The sequence below is a fragment of the Eumetopias jubatus genome, unplaced genomic scaffold (genome assembly GCF_037043125.1).
Source record: "Eumetopias jubatus isolate StellerSeaLion01/CBP00866 unplaced genomic scaffold, mEumJub1_p1.0 scaffold_1, whole genome shotgun sequence".
Lineage (NCBI taxonomy): Eukaryota > Metazoa > Chordata > Mammalia > Carnivora > Otariidae > Eumetopias > Eumetopias jubatus.
In genome coordinates this window covers 150,950,744-150,970,417 of record NW_028274807.1, presented here as the reverse complement: position 1 = coordinate 150,970,417, position 19,674 = coordinate 150,950,744, and the positions used below count along the sequence as shown (strand labels likewise).

Here is a 19,674-nt window from a genome sequence, read left to right as displayed (position 1 = left end):
TTAAAGGTCAAGTTGTCTGGTCACGAATCAAACGTTTACAGTCTGCTCTGAGGCAAACAGGACTATTCATTCCCAGGAGTGAAATGCCTGTGTTACATAGACTGCAAGATTGGAGTGATAAATCATACTTTTTCCTTTTTTCTTCTTTTTTTTTTTTTTTTTGCCAAGAGATTGTGTGATCCCAATTTAAAAAGCCAGGCACCTGATTTAGAATGTGTAAAGCAATGCTTTGGGGATTTGGTATAATTCCTTGAATGAACCAGCACTTTGTGAATTATCCTTTTATCCTCATACCATAAGGTAGAAAAAAATTCCTTTTAACAAAATATCATTCTTGGGCACCTGGGTGGCTCAGTTGGTTAAGCAGCTGCCTTCGGCTCAGGTCATGATCCAGGGTCCTGGGGTGGAGCCCCACATCGGGCTCCCTGCTCAGCGGGAAGCCTGCTTCTCCCTCTCCCCCTTCCCCTGCTTGTGTTCCTGCTCTCGCTGTCCCTCTCTCTGTCAAATAAATAAATAAAATCTTTAAAAAATATATATCATTCTTATCCACCTACATTCTCACCCAGGGGAGCACGCAGTATTGTTCTCAGGGCAAAGGGCACAGGCGGTGAGAGCACAAGGAATGTTTGGAGTGTAAGCTTGAGGGCAAAGAAGACCCAACTGGCAAAGCCAATAGCTATAACTCAGAGCGGCTGAATCATCTCTTCACCAAGCATCCATTAGGTATCTGCTCAGGAACAGGGAAAGCTTTTCTGCCAACAGCTAACAATCCAGACCTTTCTACTGACCTCCACAGATCTCAACTCAGAGTTCAGTTCCTCTGTGCACCCTTTCCTGATACCCCCAATCTGGGTGCAATTCCTCTGTTATCTCCTTTCATGACACCATATTTCTTTCCTTTAAAGCACTCCCCTCAACTTGTATTTATGTATTTCTGGAATTATTTGGTAAACCTCTATCTCTCTTATAAACTCCATAAGAACAAATCTGTCATTGCTAGCCTATAGATCCCTGTAGAATAAGACAGTTCTTGAAACATAGTAGATGCTTAATGAATACGTGATGAAGGATTGCACGAGTATCATGGAGATGAAATCATCTAATGCTGGGCCTGCCATGCACAATCAGTGGGCACGTCAAGTAAGTGATAATATAATGGAAATGATAAAAGGGGAAGCAAACCAAGCTCAGAGGGCTTGGCCAGGACCTCTTTCCTGGAGGAGATGGGCCTTGAGCCTACGATGAATATTATTTGTCAAGAAGAAATGATAGAAAAGTAGATCAAAGGGTTTCAGACAATTTGGAAGAAGCCCTGGTAAGCCCTTACTGAGCACTCACGATTGAGGAATGGAGGAGTAGGCCTCAGAAAGGAGCCACGAGGGCGCTGCCCCCTCAGTCTTAGGGCAGTGAGTCCTCCTCTTAGAAGTGCCATGGTCCCATCATTGGTCTCCAAGTGCTGTCTAAAGGCAGAGGCTTTCAGTGCAAAATAAATGTCCTTCATACAGTCATCCATTACCTCCCCGAATCGCTGGAGCTCTCATGGATAATGCTCCATCTGTCCAGCATGGGTGGAGAGCAGAACAGAACAAGGCAGCAGGGCAGAAAAGAGCACTACTGGGGAGTCACAGAGACCTGGGTCTGCCTTCCAGCACTGACCCTTCCCAGCTGCATCTATTTGAGCCAACGATGTAATTTCTTGGGGGGCTCAGTTTGCTCCTTCCTAGGGAGACCAAGTATTAAACTAGATAATGTACATAAAAGGTGGGATTTTGTGCCCAGTACAAAGCGAGGTGACCAGTGTAGTTTAGATAACTTCTTAATTTGCATCTTTTCACCATATGTTTTATTTCCAAGTCCTCTGGATCTCATCAACGCTACCCTAAGAATATAATAGTGGAAAAAAACACAGCCAAAGGCTCTCTCTGGCCTTTGAGTATATCCTGTGGGACTTCATCTAATTTGTCCAGCAAAAAGGAGACTGTGAGACCCTGTCCCTCATCTTCTGAGTCCATTTTGCAGTTGCTGACTTATAGGTATATGACATTTTACCACTGACATGAAAGACATGGTGCCAATATGCACAGGATCCCTGAACTGTCACTGACCGTTTAGGGTCTGATAACAATAAAGAGCACCCCGTTCCTCCATCTGAGTGTAATGAGCTTGTATAATAGATAAACTTCTAAAATTAGTGTCTTAAACAGTTTCCACCAATAACCCTTAACACCAAATTTTTTAAGAGCTTTGAAAATTACACTTTATGGATGGCCAGCTTAATATATGAGCCAAGCTTTGTAAAATGCTACTTGGAATACAAACTAGAGAACCCCATTATAATCAGCACTCGCACAGTTGTCATATATTCTGCCTCGTGAGTGCACATAGGATGTGTGCCCAATCATCCTCCTAGCCCAGTGGGTGAGACCCTTACATATGCACAAACACTCCCACATGCGCACAGTCAGATACACACACACATACACACACACACACACGTTCATACACCCATGCACACTCAAATACGCATTCATTCATGCACATGCACTTACACACACACATAGTTAGCAAGAGCTTGATAGCACATGCTTAGCTTTTTGCCTTCCACATTTACAATGTAACCAGTCTCATTATCCTCACTGATTTTGGATTCAGAAGTCTGCAAAACAGTCTTAGAGCCCTTGCTTATTATTCACACCAGCATGCATTTTAAAAATCATTAAGAATAGTGGCACCTGGGTGGCTCAGTGGGTTGTGCATCTGACTCTTGATTTCTTTTTTTTAATATATTTTTTTAAATTTTATTATGTTATGTTAGTCACCATACATTACATCATTAGTTTTTGATGTAGTGTTCCATGATTCATTGTGTATAACACCCAGTGCTCCATGCAGTATGTGCCCTCCTTAATACCCATCGCCAGGCTAACCCATCACCCCACCCCCCTACCCTCTAGAACCCTCAGTTTGTTTCTCAGAGTCCATCGTCTCTCATGGTTCGTCTCCCCCTCTGATTTCTCCCCCTTCATTCTTCCCTTTCTTCTCCTAATGTCCTCCATGCACGGACAACTCTTGGTTTCAACTCAGGTCATGATTCCAGGGCCGTAGAATGGAACCCATGTAGGCTCTACACTCAGCACAGGGTGCTTGTCCCTCTCCCTCCCCCTCTGCCCCTCCCAACCCCCCCCCACAAACCTGTGTGTGCATGCACTCGCTCTCTCGCTTTCTCTCTCTCAAATAAAGAAAATACTTTTTAGAAAGTAAAAATAAGAATAATTTTATGGCATTTATCATGTAAATAAGCAGCAGATGTAAATAAATCCAAGTAAACACAAACCCCTAAAACATCTTAGGGAGTCTGAAATAAAGGATGGGGAGTAAGTAAAAGACTGATGGGTTCAGATGCATATTCTAGTGACCATATAATGCCTATTCCAAAGAATCCATTTTGGCTTCCCACATCTAAGTCATTTTCATTTTTATTAGTTCTCCCCAAACAAATTTATATGATAATGGCCATGTTTCATAAGGGGGAAAGAAAAAGGAAAGAAGAAGAATGCTTAGGAGCCAGGAGAGGGAAAGAGGGAACTGCTTTTCCAATATTATTAAATTCTAAGATACAAATTAGTTTCCACTTCAGTGTGTGTCCAAACATCTAAATGGGGGGGGGGGGGTGGGCTTAAAAGAAAACTATTTTCTTTTGTAATCCCAAATAAGTATTTAGATTCTTGAATCGCCAGCCTCTTTCTTGGAATCAGCGAGTCTCGGATTTTTCCGTGGTTGAGTCTGAAGGAAACCAGGCAACCATTTGTCTCATTAGCGAATATTCACGAGAACCTCTGGAGATGGCATGGCCTGAATTCATCTCTTTCTGATTTTTTTCAAAGCACCACTTGAAATTGAGTTAAAACTGATTTTAACCCTTATGTGGCTGTTCTCGGGATTTGAATCTCTTCACCGCTCACCACATGGTGAATGAGCATCTACTTGGTGAGCAGTTTGCAGGCCCTGACCTCAAAGAGCTCAAGTGGTCCCCGGGCTCAGGGGGTGGGGGGGGCGCAAAAGAGTAGACAAGAAAGCACACTTCAGTGTGAGGTCTTATGGGCGGGGAGGTAATTCAGGATGCCGCCACAGCACCTCAAGGAGACATCAAAGCAGCTGTGAGAGGCCAGGGAAGGCTTTGCAAAGAGGTAGCATCACAACCAAGCCAAGTCTCCCAGCAAGAGGGGATCCAGATGCCTGTGCAGCTTGGTTAGTGAGCAGTCATTCTCCCTTTCCAGTAAGGAAAGGATAAGGAAGAATGGGTTCAATGGCAGAACATGAGAATGACTTTAAGAGGTAGGAGATGGGGGGCAAATATCAACCCCAATACAAAGAGGTGGTGCAAATTCACTGCCTGGGTGGGAGCATGTTTTCATAACTACATGCATTACAGTCCTCATTCTGGAAAGACTATCTTCAACTTCAGTAGAGCTAAGTGAATGGACACCTAGCTGTTTTAGTTCATATTCCAGTGAGACAGTTTATAGTTCTTTACCTTTGTGGGGGCCAATTGGGAGAACCAGGGCCAAGAACTGTCAGGGAGAAAGTAGAGGCTCAGGCTGGAACCCAGGGAGGCATACTTCTGGTCCACTGGTTTTTTTCTTACCCCACACTTTTCATCTTGCATTGACTGTGTGGATGTGCTCTCTAAAGAGGTTGACAATTCCTCCTTTTTTTTTAAATTTTTTATTGTTATGTTAATCACCACACATTACATCATTAGTTTTGATGTAGTGTTCCATGATTCATTGTTTGTGTATACAATTCCTTCTAATCAGCAGATTGAGACAATGTATTAATTTATCCCGTTTTGGCCATTCATATCCCTTCTTAAGAGTTTATTACGATTGTTAAGTCTTGTTTTTAAGATCAGGAAGCTTGTGATCTATAGAATGTGTTCATGAAAAGTCACTCTAGTTCACTAATAATTTTTTTAAATTAAGGTAAAATCATGAGTCTATACAAATATAAAATGAACACATGTCAGAATTTTTATTTGACTCATTAATTAATGAGAGAACTAGCATAATGTCCCATCTGGTACAAAGGAGAATTCAAACATCACACATACGTAGGCGATCAGGAGCGCTGACGTGAATTTACAAATGCGTGCCAAACTGGTCAGTCCTCAGGGGCAACAACTGGTTACATCCCACCAGACACAGTTCACTTGCATTTCTGGGGACGAGAGTCATTTGCATCATCACTGGTTTTCTACAAGTTGTAGAAAATATGTAAAATAGCCCAAAGACAATGAAAGAGGGAGATGGCCGGAAAGATGAGCTAGACACCCAGATCTGTAATATTTGTACCTGTTTCAAAGTCTTTCACAATTTTCCCAATTTTTCCTGATATCCTCTTGAGTTCTTTTCACAAATCTGTGAGGTCACCCAAGATATTCATATTTGATAGAGGATAAAACTATGGCTGGGATTGTTAAACCTCTTGTCACCAGCCCTAAGAACCTCCTGGAGAATATTATTAAAATAGAGATTCCTGGGTTCCCCCCAGGTCTAGACAGTCAGATCCCACTTGGAGATCTGAATGGCTAAGTGTTCCCCTGGCTTCTGAGTATCTGCCAGACTTGAGAACAGCTGTGACATCCGAAGATACACAATGGGCCAGTGGCAGACCCAGGACCACAAGGCAGGCTTCCTGATGCTCGGTCATGTTCGGTACTCCGGTCCGCATCAAGGTTTCGGCCAGCCACTCGCGTGGCTGTGTCCTTCACTCTGTGAGGCTTTATAAATCCTTCATAAAATAAGAAAAGGAGAGCCCTTGAGACAGAGTAAGATAGAATAAGACTCCCTCGGTGTCTCGTTTCCATTCTCTAAGTGCATTACCGCTTGGCAAATGCATCAACTTAATTAAAACTAAATGTAATTCTAATGCACCAATTTGATTTAAAAATAATCTTCACAGTCACCAGGACATCAAAATGCAATTAAGGCTATTTGAGGAAAGTCTCTGATGCATATTATGTTCCGAGGCTGCACTATGTCAGGAAGCCCAGACCCTCCTGAATGCCACTAATGTGCTCAGCAGCAATCCTCTCACTCAGATGCCTCTTCCAATTAGGTTCTGGAGAGCATGATCCGGGACAGTTCAGGAACATTTACCAAATCCCATCCAAATGGCCCTTTAGCTGAATGCTTTTTCTCCAAGCCGCTCCCCGGACTTGGGGAAGCGCAGACAGTCTCACGGATGCCAGGATTAAGACAAAATCAAACTGCGGATTCAGGAGTTCCTCGTTACCTACCCGTGTGCTCAGACTGTAAAAGGCTCTGGACCAGGACTATGGAAATTGAGAAGCGGGTCTAGCAAAAAATTAAGCAGTAGATCTGAAGTTAATGGAGGAGTTTGGCTCCTTTTTATGTTCCCTTGACATGGTTTTTCCAGGACATCTCTTCCGGCTGAGTGACTCTGGTTGCCCTAAGACGGATTTGGTTTTTGTTCATTTGTTTGGTTTTGGTTGGCTGGTCCATTGGGTTTTGTTGTTGTTTTTGTTTGGTTGGTTCATTTTTTGTTGTTGTTGTTCCTAATGAATAGAAAAGGGTAATAAATACTAAAGATATCTGAAAAATACTTGGCAGAGTCAAATGGGCAGTTCTCATGAGTTTCACAGGGCTTGGGTGGTTTAAGAGGCAGCTTGATTTAGTGGCATTAGTAGTGGATTCACATCCTGCCTGTAACTGGTGAAGTCTCTCCGAACCTTCTTACTTGTGTGCAGATGCAGCTCGCCATGCCTGCTTCATTCAGGGACCCTGCTATCCCTCTCCAGACTAGTTGGCTGGCCTCCTCCACTATTCCAACACCTCCGTCGCAATCAGCGGCTGGAGCTCCAGCCCACAGCCCTTGCTGCACCTTTCCCGTCACTACCTGGGGTGGAGGGCAAGAGGGAGGGGCAGATGTAAAGAGAGAAAAGCTTTACCGAAGCTCTGAATCACACTGAAGCCCCTTGAGAGGCCAAAGATGATCTCATGAATCAACCGTCCCTGCCAAAATCCTAAGGGAACACCCATTTGAAAGGCAATAATCACTAGATCTTCTTATTTCCAAGTGAAAAAAAATTACACTTTCAGGAAGAAATTAGAACTTCCAAGCCCTTAATGTATATCAGTCAGGGCGAAAGCCTTCCACATATGCATTCTCATCCAATCCACACAGCAACTATGCAAAATAAATATAGTTTATTAAGTACTTGCTATGTATAGTATAAGAGTTATATAAATATCACTGAGGTAGCTGAGTGAATGAAACATATATGTTGGGATTGGGGGGGGTCAATTCCACATTTGTTTGTCCCCTCCCCCCCACCAGCATATTTCTTCTCATTCATTGAAAAGCCTTGGTGTAAATTACTAGCTTCTATGTCTTTCCCCTTTAAGGGTACCGGCATCAGAGCACCTGGGTGGCTCAGTCAGTTAAGCATCTGCCTTCGGCTCAGGTCACGATTCTGGAGTCCCAGGATCAAGCCCCACATCGGGCTCCTTGCTGAGCAGGGAGTCTGCTTCTCCCTCTGCCCCTCACCTAGCTCATACTCTCACTTTCTGTGTCTCTCAAATAAATAAATAAAATCTTAAAAAAAGAAGAAAGAAAAGAGTACCAGCATCTTACTAGAATAAAATCTCTTAAATATTTAGAGAAAAAAAAAAGTACCAGCATCTTGAGGGCAGTAATTACGTCTTAACAACAATACCAGCCACCATCTGTTGTGGGCTTATCGAAACATGCTGTAGAAGTATTACCTCACCTAATCCTCAAAAATATTGATTAGCTAGATACTATTATTTTCCTCACCTTACAGATAGAAAAACCAGTGCTTAGAAAACTCTTCTCATTTTGCACACTCAGCACACACACAAAACCTACCATGTCACAAGCATTCAAAAAATACTCGGATGTCCTATAATTTCCTTTGGCTCAATAGGCAGAGATGGAGGAATAAAGAAAGACAAATGTCATTTGCTTTCCAGAATATTCAGTATATCCCAAACATTGTGAAAACAAAAAGGGCCCAGAACATCCTTCCTTGTCCCCATGCCTCCCGATGGAGGGCCAGTGTGAAGTCTCAGGTTGTCTGAGACAGTGGAGAAGGGGCTTCTCAGATGCAGTGACCTCTTCAGGAAGGTGTCAGTATCTGCACTCCTAGGAATCTCAGGGCCTCAGAACAACTCCCCCTCCACCCTCCAGAAGCCCACCCCTAGAAGACCAAACCATGGCCATAACACCTTGCAGAAGAGCTCCCTGAAGCTGGCTGGGCTCAGGTGGCATCATCCATATGCTCAGTGATACTATGCCCTCTAAGTCCCCAAAACCAGTCTCCCTGGTGGTGGGAGAGAGAGGTTCCTATGTCCAAGTGCAAAGCTGAGGAATGAGGGAGGCAGAGAACTGCTGAAAATGAACCAGAGAGCAGCCATCCAGTTCCCACCCATGGACACAAACACACACACTCACGGATCAACGTTGTCCCCTCGCTGTTGAGCCATGATTCGGCAGTTGGCTGTTCTTACTCTATTCCTACTCTTGAGGGTAGCGCACAGTTCCCTCATCGTGTCAGGACTTTCCAAAAATCATGATATAACCAACCCGAAAATCATCCTCTGGATCCAAGACCAATGTTACTGAGCAAACCAAAAGAAAAGGCCAGCTACAGTGCTTTGATCATTCTGCGCCAAAGAAGAAACTGATCCCTTTACTGTTTATGATGTACATATGTTGTGTACATGTATCATTCTTGTGTACAGTACAGCAAAATGCTTACCTGAACTTAGGATGCTCTGATTGAATTAAGCAAAGGGAATCTTTTTTTAAATATTTGGGGGCCTGACAAGTTCATCACCAGGAATTTAGAAATATAGTTACATTATAAAATCTGTACATTATGGATCAGGAACATAAGGTCTCCTGAAAGAAAGAGAGGAACTGTTAGACCAGAGCAGGACTCTGGAGTGTGAGACCCCAAAATGAGAAAGAACTGTTCCATGGAGAGGGACCTGGTGGGCCACAGAAGCATGAAACGGTTGAAGGCAAAGAGTCATGCACTGGCATGCCAGTGTCCATCCTAGGACCAACCAGGGGAAGAAGGATTTTTAGGTATTAGGCCTCCATTCCTCCAGGAACAATGGACAGGCTCTCCCTATGTGGAGCAAGTGAGCAGAATGTTTGCACTTAGTTCTTTGATGGCAGGACATAGTGCACCAACACCATGGCCGGGAGAAGAGAATGAAGTTGAGAACCGATTGAGTAGAGAACTTACGGTTGATAGTGGAGGGCAGCCACCCAGGGCCACCCAGGCTTGCAGCTGGAAGTCAGGGGAAGAGCGCCCTCAGGCTGTAGGGGCAGCTTACATATATGGCCAGCAGCCGGGGTTAGCTGGTTTCCCAGGCTCCCTGTGGATTAGCGAATTTGAATAATTTCACAGGTTCCAGGGCATAAGGGCTGTCACTCGTTGTCTGGTACCGGGCCCCAAAAGCAGGTAGGGCTGGGGCTGGTGTGTCATGGCCTGGACTGTGAGAGTCTGTGGGGAAGTGGTTGAGGTGTTGACTTAACCAGTTGCTTAAGGGGAACTGACTGGCCTCTAGCTAGAGTTTCAAAACTGAGTCAAGACACCTCTTAAAAAATAAATTAAAGGGGTGCCTGGGTGGCTCAGTTGGCTAAGCGTCTGCCTTCGGCTTAGGTCATGATCCCGGGGTCCTGGGATCGAGTTCCCCATCGGGGTTCCTGCTCGGCGGGGAATCTGCTTCTCCCTCTCCCACTCCCGCTGCTTGTGTTCCCTCTCTTGCTGTGTCTCTGTCAAATAAATAAAATCTTTTAAAAATTAATTAAATTAAAAACATGATATTACCCAGAGTGGTTTTATCTTGCTTGCCTACTCGGATTCACAGGCCTGGGCCCCATGAGTTGCAGGTGCCATGGAACAAGTGCCGAGATTGATGGGTGATGCAGGGCAAGGGGCAGGACGAACCCCACGGGCCACGGGTTTGCTGACCGAGATGTCAGAGCATTGCTGTCTTGGATTCAAGTGTTGCCTGGGGCATGATCCTGCCTGCAGTGAAAAAGAGACATTAGCTGTCTCCACCAGATGATTAGAGTAGTTGGCCAATATCAAGCGCCTACCCTTATGCTTTATAACTGCATCCCATCTATTCTCTTCATAGCCCTTATGATAATTTGCAATTATATATTCATCAGAGATACAGATTACCTTCTTCTTATTATTTATATTATTAAACGTTGTGTTATATATTTGCTTATTTGTATCCATCTTTCTCACTAGAACATTAACTCCAGTGAGGATGTTATTCTCCAAAGAATACCCAGAATCGGCAATCTGGAATATTTGTTGAATGAGTCGGTAAACAAAAAAAAAGGAATAAATAGTTGAATGTAACTCTCCTCCCTCACTAAGCAATTTTCTGGTCTTGGCAATGTTCTTTTATAGCATAAGACAATCCCTATCACACTGTCAAGAAGGTGTCTGGTATTGATCATAAAATTTTAGCTTGTGTTCCAGTGAGTGCCTTATTCTTATATGTGGTTTAGTTACCATGGGCCATATGCTCAGGGACAGCCCACCTTTGGCCATGGTAAAGAATGAGTCTCTATCTAGACTGTAAAACCAGCGGTTGGATCCAGGCAGCATCCTTTTTCACTCTTAGGAAAAGGTGCCTCCCCCCACCTCCAGCTTTATTCCTTACTTCCCGTTTCTACCAAGCCATCAGCAAAGTCATTGGACTTGACGCTAACACACGGTTTCTTTAGGTTATTAGGTTAAGTAAAATCTGCTGGAGCTAGAAAGTTTTTTCTACATCACCTTTCATCCTTGTTCCTTAATTAAATCCCTCACCTGGGAAAAGAGTGATTTTCAGCCATCTTGCTTTCTGTGGCTTCAGCACAGAACTGTGACTGTTGAAATACCAAAATGCCACTTGTGTTTAATGCTTCAGGTGCAACAAGCCTGTTCTATTTGGAATCCCCTACAAAGATAGATATTAACTGAGAATTGAAAATGACAGCAAAATAGATTGAATCAGAATGGCAAAATGAGCCCACGGATCTACTTCCTCTCTTGCTCCAATCCCTTAAAATATCAGAAAATATATTTTTTTAAGAATACCTCCATTACAGTACTAGAAAACAAGAAATAATAGTATCCAAGACCCCCAAATTGTGAGAAGTTCCTGGCAAACTACAGCAAATAGGGGCACATTCAAGGAGACACTGAACTTATAGCAAATTAATTGAAGAACATGAGGGTGTCTCTGGTGGCTTGATTGCATGAATGACCCAAATTCTTCACCCTTTCCTGTACCATGCCATTTGCCATGGGACTTTACAGTTCCTGTCACCACATAGGTGGAGCCCCTGTCCCATCCCTTGAGTCTGACTGGCCTCATGACATGCTTTGCCCAATAAAATGAGGCAGAAGTGACAATGTATCAATTCCAAGCCTGGCCTTGGAGGCCTTAGGTGTTTTGCATGTTTCCATTTGCTGCTTTTAAAATTCTGGCATTGCCATGAATGTGCGAATTAGCCTTCTGGGGTATGAGAATCAGGAAATATGGCAAAGTCTCCCCAGTCATCCCAGCCAACAGCCAGCCAACACCCAGGCATGTGAGTGAGCCATTGTTTTGTGGCTGTCTGTTACACAGCATTATCATAGCAATATATGACTGATACAGACTCCCAGCTGTGTTCATGACACCACATTACTGCTTATAATGAGCAATAGGCAGCAATGGTGTTTGACTCCAGAATCAAAGGAACACCTAAACTCAGAAGAAAGGGAACTCATGCCTAAGGGAGGGCTCCTTTGTGAGCACAGAAGTCTGAGAAAGACAAAGAGCTGTGTTTCAATAACTCTAGACCCCAGACCATCTAGAGAGCAGGGGGAGGGAAGGAAAAGGCAGCTGTACTTAACGGGAGAATAAACTGACCTCTCCCTCACCAAGGTTAAGAGAGAGCCCTGCCCTGTTTTAGCATTAGAGTATGGTAGGAGGCTTCAGGCTGCTTGCCTGCTACATTTTCAAGCATCTAAAAATGAGATGGTAGGAGGCTTCAGGCTGCTTGCCTGCTACATTTTCAAGCATCTAAAAATGAGATGCCCCAATCGACCCACCCTGCTCTCTTAAGCAGAGCCTGAAAGTAGTCCTTGTACTTGGGAGAGAGACACAGTGCAGAAGCAGATGCACGTAATAGCAGAGAATCTCGCCCAGCTTTCCACACCCATCTACCTCTGTGTTCAGCCATTAATGTAAAGAAACAACCAAAAAATACAGATGTTGAAGAAAATTCCTTGACAAGAAGGAGAAGCGATAAAGAGGAGGCCAACCAATTCTAGAGGAAACAAAGAATTCAATAAAGGAAAGAAATATTGTTTTAGGGCCCCTGGGTGGCTCAGATGGTTAAGCGTCTGCCTTCAGCTCAGGTCATGATCCCAGAGTCCTGGGATTGGGTCCCGTATCGGGCTCCCTGCTCCTTGGGAGCCTGCTTCTCCCTCTGCCTCTCTCTCTCTCTCTCTCTCTCTCTCTCTCTCTGTGTCTCATGAATAAATAAATAAAATCTTAAAAAAAAGAATATTGTTTTAAAAACATAATAATATCCTCAGCCAGATCTATTATAATATGACATCCATAGCAGAAAGTGGCAAATATGAATAGGAAGCTTCCAGAAATAATAAAGAACCCTTCTCTATATGTAAAAATAAAGCTCATATTGAGGCAACTGTGTGGTTCATTCAGTTAAGCACCTGACTCTTGATTTCAGCTCAGATCAGGATCTCATGGTTATGGGATCAAGCCCCGAGTCAGGCTCTGTGCTCAGCATGGAGTCTGCTTGAGATTCTCTCTTTTCCTCTGTGTCTGCCTCTTCCCCTATGCTCACTCTCTCTTTCTCTCTCTCTCAAAATAAAGAAAACCTTTCAAAAAATAAAGCTAGTATTATTTTTTAAAATACAGCGTGGAAATAATACTTGTTTTGAATGTATAACATAACTATTTTCATGGGTGGGAAGAACTGAGAAAAAGTCATGTTTATTTTACTTCTATTTATTTTAGGATTATTTGTATAAATGAAAAACTATTACTTGTGACTCTGAAGTGTCATCTTTTTCTCCGCCCCCCCACCTTCCCCACTTAACCTGTTCATTCTTCATTATAGGCCAGGAGACATGATTACTCTTCTAGAAGACACCAATGAAGACTGGTGGAAAGTAAGTATTTCTCTTTCTTTAAAAAAAGAATCCCTTGGTAACTGTAATTACAACAAATGCTAGAATTGTGGATGCATGCCTCCTTTTTCTTTTCAGGGGAAAATTCAAGACAGGATTGGCTTCTTTCCAGCCAACTTTGTTCAGAGAGTACAACAAAATGAGAAGATTTTTAGATGTGTTAGGACCTTCCTTGGGTGTAAAGAACAGGGGCAGATGACACTGAAAGAGAATCAGGTGAGTAAAGCATGCAAGCACATACCAGGTACGACCAAAACAGAGAAACAATCACTAATAAACATAACAATACACATAAATCTGAATGAATGGGGTCATATTCAAAGTATTCACTTTAAGAAAAGATAATACTCACTCTGGTGGTATTATGTAGTGTAGTAGAATCTAAACCTGCAAAGCCAGAATGTTAGGAAGCTCCTTTGGTGGTATCTGTTCACAAGAGGAAATGTACATAACGTTATAGCAGTAGGGTAAGGACATCTATCTGGTCCTGGTCCTTTTCTCTGAGGACCGCTGGTTTCTGATGTGGACACCTACTCCAGTTTGGGCTCTGTGCTGTTCTCCACCAATGTGTGGTTAATTTTTCATAGTTTCTTGGGAATACTTTGTTGTTACTTGCTGAGGATTCCACAGTTCATTGCATTTGCCTCCAGTCATAAAGGCCCTTCTAAGTAAGGTCTCCTTGTCCAGACTCTAAGCTTCTGCCTTTTCACTGGAATCCAAGACACCTTCACATTGCTGCATAAAACATAGTCAGGACATAAGTAACCAGGAACTGTCTCACACCAGTGCCCAGATGTCTCCGTACATCTAATCTAGAGGTGTCTGGCGCCATCTTGCTCTAGTGCCATGTTGACACTGTCAGTTTCCTGAGAAGTGAGGTATGAACCCCTTGCACATGTATGTCTTCAAGCTCCATGCTTCTTGCTCCCCCATCTCACTCCTGGAATATTGACAGACACAAAAGGACAAGACACATGGTCAGATCTTTGTCCTAACTCTGCCTCTCTTTGCCTTCTTTCAGCAGAGAGAGGGCTTCCTACTGCCCCTTCTTCTCTGACTCCAACTTCCTCATGTCAGATCCTAGATCCTCACTATAAGGTATAATAATACTCTAAGACCTCCACGTTTGCTCTTGGTGTATCTGGGGATGATTTGAGAAATCAGACATTAGAAATTTCTTCGGTCTCCTAATAAAGTCTCACAATTAACTCTGATTTCCAATTTTGGAAGCCAAAGCCTTGAATTTCTTTCTGTCTCCACTTTTGGTATGATAATTCTAATACTTCCTAAGGCAATTAATGCCTCTGGTTGGAAATGGTGAGGTTCACCCTACAAAGAGGTACAAAATGAAAAATGTATTAATAATTTTAATCCCAGGGTGCCTGGGTGGCTCAATCGGTTAAGCTTCTGCCTTCGGCTCAGGTCATGATCTCAGAGTCCTGGAAAAGAGCCCCACATCAGCCTCCCTGCTCAGCAGGGAGTCTGCTTCTCCCTCTGACCCTCAGATAAATAAATAAAATCTTTAAAAAATGATAATAATAATTTTAATACTATCCCTGTTCAATAGCATTGCCCAAAACACATCTTAAATGTCATTTTTGTAATTGCCTACAAAGATAGTTTCTAAGTCCCATAAGACTTTATATTACTTTATATTTACATTACTTTATATCTGATTTATAATCTTTAAGTACTGGTTTACCTAACCGTTCAACAATTTTATATGCCACATGGAGTGCCAAATGCTTGATCATCTTCAAACTAACAAGTACACCCCCAAAGAATAATGATTTACCTTCTCTTTATGGCTATTTAAAAGAAAATCCTTTATATCTAGCCCCTGATTCACAGAGAGGAACAAATTAATACAGTCCTAGACATTGCCACAGTGATAATTATTAAAAGTATCATCATTATTATTACTTACTATTTATGTCATACATATATATTTATAAAGCATATATACCTATGATATTTTACTTGAGATCCCACACATGCCCTAAGAATTTTATTGATTAATTATTCACTATTTATATTTTATAAATGATGAAACAAAGGCTCATAGAGGTTATATGCCTTACTCAAGGGGGCAAAAACCTGGTAAGTAGCCAGGCTGGAACTTCCTTTTTTTTTAAGATTTTATTTATTTATTAGAGAGAGAGAGAAAGAGAACGAGCAGGAGGGAAATGAAGAAGCAGGCTCCCCGCTGAGCAGGGAGCCTGACATGGGGCTCGATCCTAGCACCCTGGGATCATGTCCTGAGCGGAAGGCAGACGCTTAACCTACTGAGCCACCCCAGCGCCCTGAGGTTAGAACTTAAACATAGGTCTGCAAACTCCAAGCCAGTGCTTTCCACTGAGCCATGTGCCCTGGACAATGTGGAACCAGCTTGGAGCAGTACAGCATCATTTGCATAGGTTGGCTCCCAGGAAGGCAAATGTTATAAAGGCAAGTATCTTAGGACCAGAGAGCCCCTTGGGAATAAATCCTTGCTTCTATAAGTGCCCTACTGGGTCATCCTTGAATCCAGGCAATGGAATCATCCTCGTCAGATGGAGACCATATCTCTAATGCCACACACATACCCCACACAGCAAACAGGCACTTTTCCCATGCCAGTGCTTCTCCAATTGTACTCAACTATATCATCCCTGTTCCAAAAACTTGGAAGGTCTTTTGAATGAAATAAATTCAAGAAGGATATCCATCTTTATTGGCAAAGTGTTATTAAATATTTTGCTAGCATGTTTGATTTTTTTCCTCAGAATAATCTTGTGCTTCCCCACTTGAAACTGAACATTGTTTTATGTTGTTAATATACAAGTTAGTGAAATCAGAGGCAAATTAAAATTTGCTCAACTTGATCAATTTCTAGAAGCAGAACATCCGCTCAGTGACTCTTACCAATTCCTTGGCTGTAGTCCCCAAAATGGTCTTTTCTGTGAATGGGCTCACACCTGCCTTTTCCACTCTCATGGTTGAACTGCCATCTTCCAGGATGGGGGTGGGTAGGGGAGAGGCAAACAATCCAACCTCTTCAATTAGACATGTTCAAGACACAACACAGTATTTCAGCCTAAACCAGGAACCAAATGGATCTGCCCATAATCCTTTAAAAAGGTTCCATAAGCCCTGATATTTCTGAGAGTGTGGTTTGGACCACCTGAATCATAATCACCTGGGAGCTTGTTGAAAACTGGACTCCACCCCAGACCTGCGGAAGCAGAACTTCTCAGGGAAAAAGCAGGGAATCTTTCTCTTTATAAACTCCCCAGGATCAAAGCTGAAGTTTGAGAATGACCTTCACTTCCATTCTCTCACTTTTAAATCCTATAGTAGTCCTGTGACAACTGAAGGCACTTTTATGTCCAGTTACATATGGATCAACAAAAGGCACTGAGGTCTCTAGCCCTACACAAATTCTCTATTTTCAATCTTTGGCATCAACGTGGCAACCAATTTTGGAAAAATGTCAGCCACTTGAAAGAAAATGTACATTTTAAAGATCTACTATTGAGAAAAATTTTTTAAAATTTGGCTCCACTTTAGTGTCCTACTAAACCTTTTAGGCGTAAAATTTCAAAACATACTGGTCAAAATGAGGAGAGTATAACATAGTAGCAAGAACGCGGATTCTAATGTCCTATAGAAAGGGATCCATATCCTGTGTGATTTTGGCAAAGTAATCCCTGAATGTCAACATTCTTATCTGTAAAATCGGCATAGTAGCACCTCCCTCTTGACATGGGGTGAGGGTTAAACATGATCCCCTGTGTAAAATGCCAGCACAGTGCCTGGCCACCACCAATGTTTAGCAAGGTCCCCATGCTACCATCATTGATTCAGAGTGAGTTCCAGATTCGTCTGCAATGGCCAATGCCACCTAAAATTACCTAGTAAGCATCAGAAGATAGCCAGTATGATATTTGCAACTCTAAAAATATGAAGAGACAAATGCTCTTTAGCAGGGAAATAGAAGAAATTTGATTCTGAAAATAAATGCAGTGCATCTCTTTGATCAAATCACATTTCTACCTCTGGAGTTAATATGTCTTATAATTATTTTATTATTTTTTCACAGAGCTCTTGTTTCCAAAGAGAATCAAGTTAGCCTTTTGTTATGAACACAACTAGAGTTTGCACTAATGCCATAGTATGTTTTTTTCATTTTTAAAATTCAAAAAATGTCCTTATTAAATCGACTTTAAATACCATAAAAGTATTTCTTGAAATTCATCCATAGTTCTGCCATCCCAATAGAACTGTTTTTATTGATTCTTTGTGTTATGTCAAAGCTTTAAAGAAAAATAAGCAAATTATTTTTAAATTACAAAACCAAAATGCATTTATTGTGGAGAAAATTTGAAAAATACAAAAAAAGTATAAAGAAGAAAATAAAGATAGCAGGTAGTTCAAGCATCAAGTTATTATCGACATAAACAATTTGGTATATTTTCTACCAAAATTTTCTTCTAATTAATATTTTGGTGTATCATATTCTATATAGTGTTCTAAGTTTGTTTTTTTTAACTTAGTCACTAAATGTTTCTCAAACAGTTTTTAACAGTTCTATAACATTTTATCACATGAGGGTTTGGCAAACTATGGCTTATTGACCTATGGTCAAATCTGGTCCTGTTTTTAAAACAGAGTTTATTGGAACAGAGCTACATTCATTCATATGTGTATCATCTGAAGCTGCTTTCACACTGGAACAGCTGAGTTGAATGGTGGCAACAAAGACCATATGGCCTGCAAAGCCAAAAATATTTACTACTTGGTCCTTTACAGGAAAAGTTTTTCAACCCCTAGTCTAGATGTACAAGAATATGCTTCAGTATTCCCATTATTGGATATTCCATTTTAATTTTTTTAATTATTTTAATTTTATTTTTTTATTTTTTTATTTTTTATTTTTTTAAATTTTATTATGTTATGTTAATCACCATACAATACATCATTAGTTTTTGATGTGGTGATCCACGATCCATTGCTTTCGTATAACACCCAGTGCTCCATGCAGTACGTGCCCTCCTTAATACCCATCACCGCGCTAACCAATCCCCCCTCCCCCTTCCCCTCTAAAACCCTGTTTGTTTCTCGGAGTCCATAGTCTCTCATAGTTCATCTCTCCCTCCGATTCCCCCCCCCACTTCATTTTTCCCTTCCTTCTCCTAATGTCCTCCATGCTCTCCCTTATGTTCCACAAGTAAGTGAAACCATATGATAATTGACTTTCTCTGCTTGACTTATTTCACTTAGCATAATCTCCTCCAGTCCCATCCATGTTGATGTAAAAGTTGGGTACTCATCCTTTCTGATGGCTGAGTAATAGTCCATTGTATATATGGACCACATCTTCTTTATCCCTTCATCTGTTGAAGGGCATCTCGGCTCTTTCCACAGTTTGGCTATTGTGGACATTGCTGCTATGAACATTGGGGTGCATATGGCCCTTATCTGTGTCTTTGGTGTAAATACCCAGGAGTGCAATTGCTGGGTCATAGGGTAGCTCTATTTTTAAATTTTTGAGGAACCTCCACACTGTTTTCCAAAGTGGCTGTACCAACTTGCATTCCCACCGACAGTGTAAGAGGGTTCCCCTTTCTCTGCAACCTCTCCAACATTTGTTGTTTCTTTCCCTGTCCATTTTTGCCATTCTAACTGGTGTAAGGTGGTATCTCAATGTGGTTTTGATTGGAATTTCCCTGATGGCTAGTGATGATGAACACTTTTTCATGTGTCTGTTACCCATTTGTATGTCTTCTTTGGACAAGTGTCTGTTCATATCTTCTGCCCACTTTTTGACTTGATTATTTGTTTTTTGGGTGTTGAGTTTGAGAAGTTCTTTATAGATCTTGGATACCGCCCTTTTTCTGTAGTGTCATTTGTAAATAGCTTCTCCCATTCTGTGGGTTACCTCTTTGTTTTGTTGACTGTTTCTTTTGCTATGTAGAAGCTTTTTATCTTGATGAAGTCCCAAAAGTTCATTTTTGCTTTTGTTTCACTAGTTTTTGAAGATGTACCTTGAAAGAAGTTGCTGTGGCCAATGTCAAAGAGGTTACTGCCTATGTTCTCCTCTAGGATTTTGATGGGTTCCTGTCTCACATTGAGGTCTTTCATCCACTTTGAGTTTATCTTTGTGAATGGTGTTAGAGAATGGTTGAGTTTCATTCTTCTGCATGTGGCTGTCCAATTTTCCCAGCACCATTTATTGAAGAGACTGTCTTTTTTCCATTGCATGTTTTTTCCTGCTTTGTCAAAGATTATTTGACCATAGACTTGAGGGTCCATATCTGGGTTCTCTATTATGTTCCACTGGTCTATATGTCTGTTTTTGTGCCAGGACCATACTGTCTTGGTGATCACAGCTTTGTAATATAGCTTGAAATCGGGATAGAGGG

The 19,674-nt window shown here is 41.9% G+C and overlaps 1 protein-coding gene across 4 annotated transcripts in view; it reads left to right on the top strand.

Moving 5' to 3' along the window:
* STAC (SH3 and cysteine rich domain) overlaps positions 1-19,674 on the top strand; it is a 156,183-nt gene that overhangs the window by 127,898 nt on the left and 8,611 nt on the right. For all 4 annotated transcript variants that reach the window (XM_028107233.1, XM_028107232.1, XM_088021442.1 and 1 more), the window contains 2 exons: positions 13,201-13,252; positions 13,349-13,486. In XM_028107233.1, coding sequence (XP_027963034.1) covers positions 13,201-13,252; positions 13,349-13,486 — 190 coding nt within the window. The remainder of the gene's footprint in view (positions 1-13,200; positions 13,253-13,348; positions 13,487-19,674) is intronic.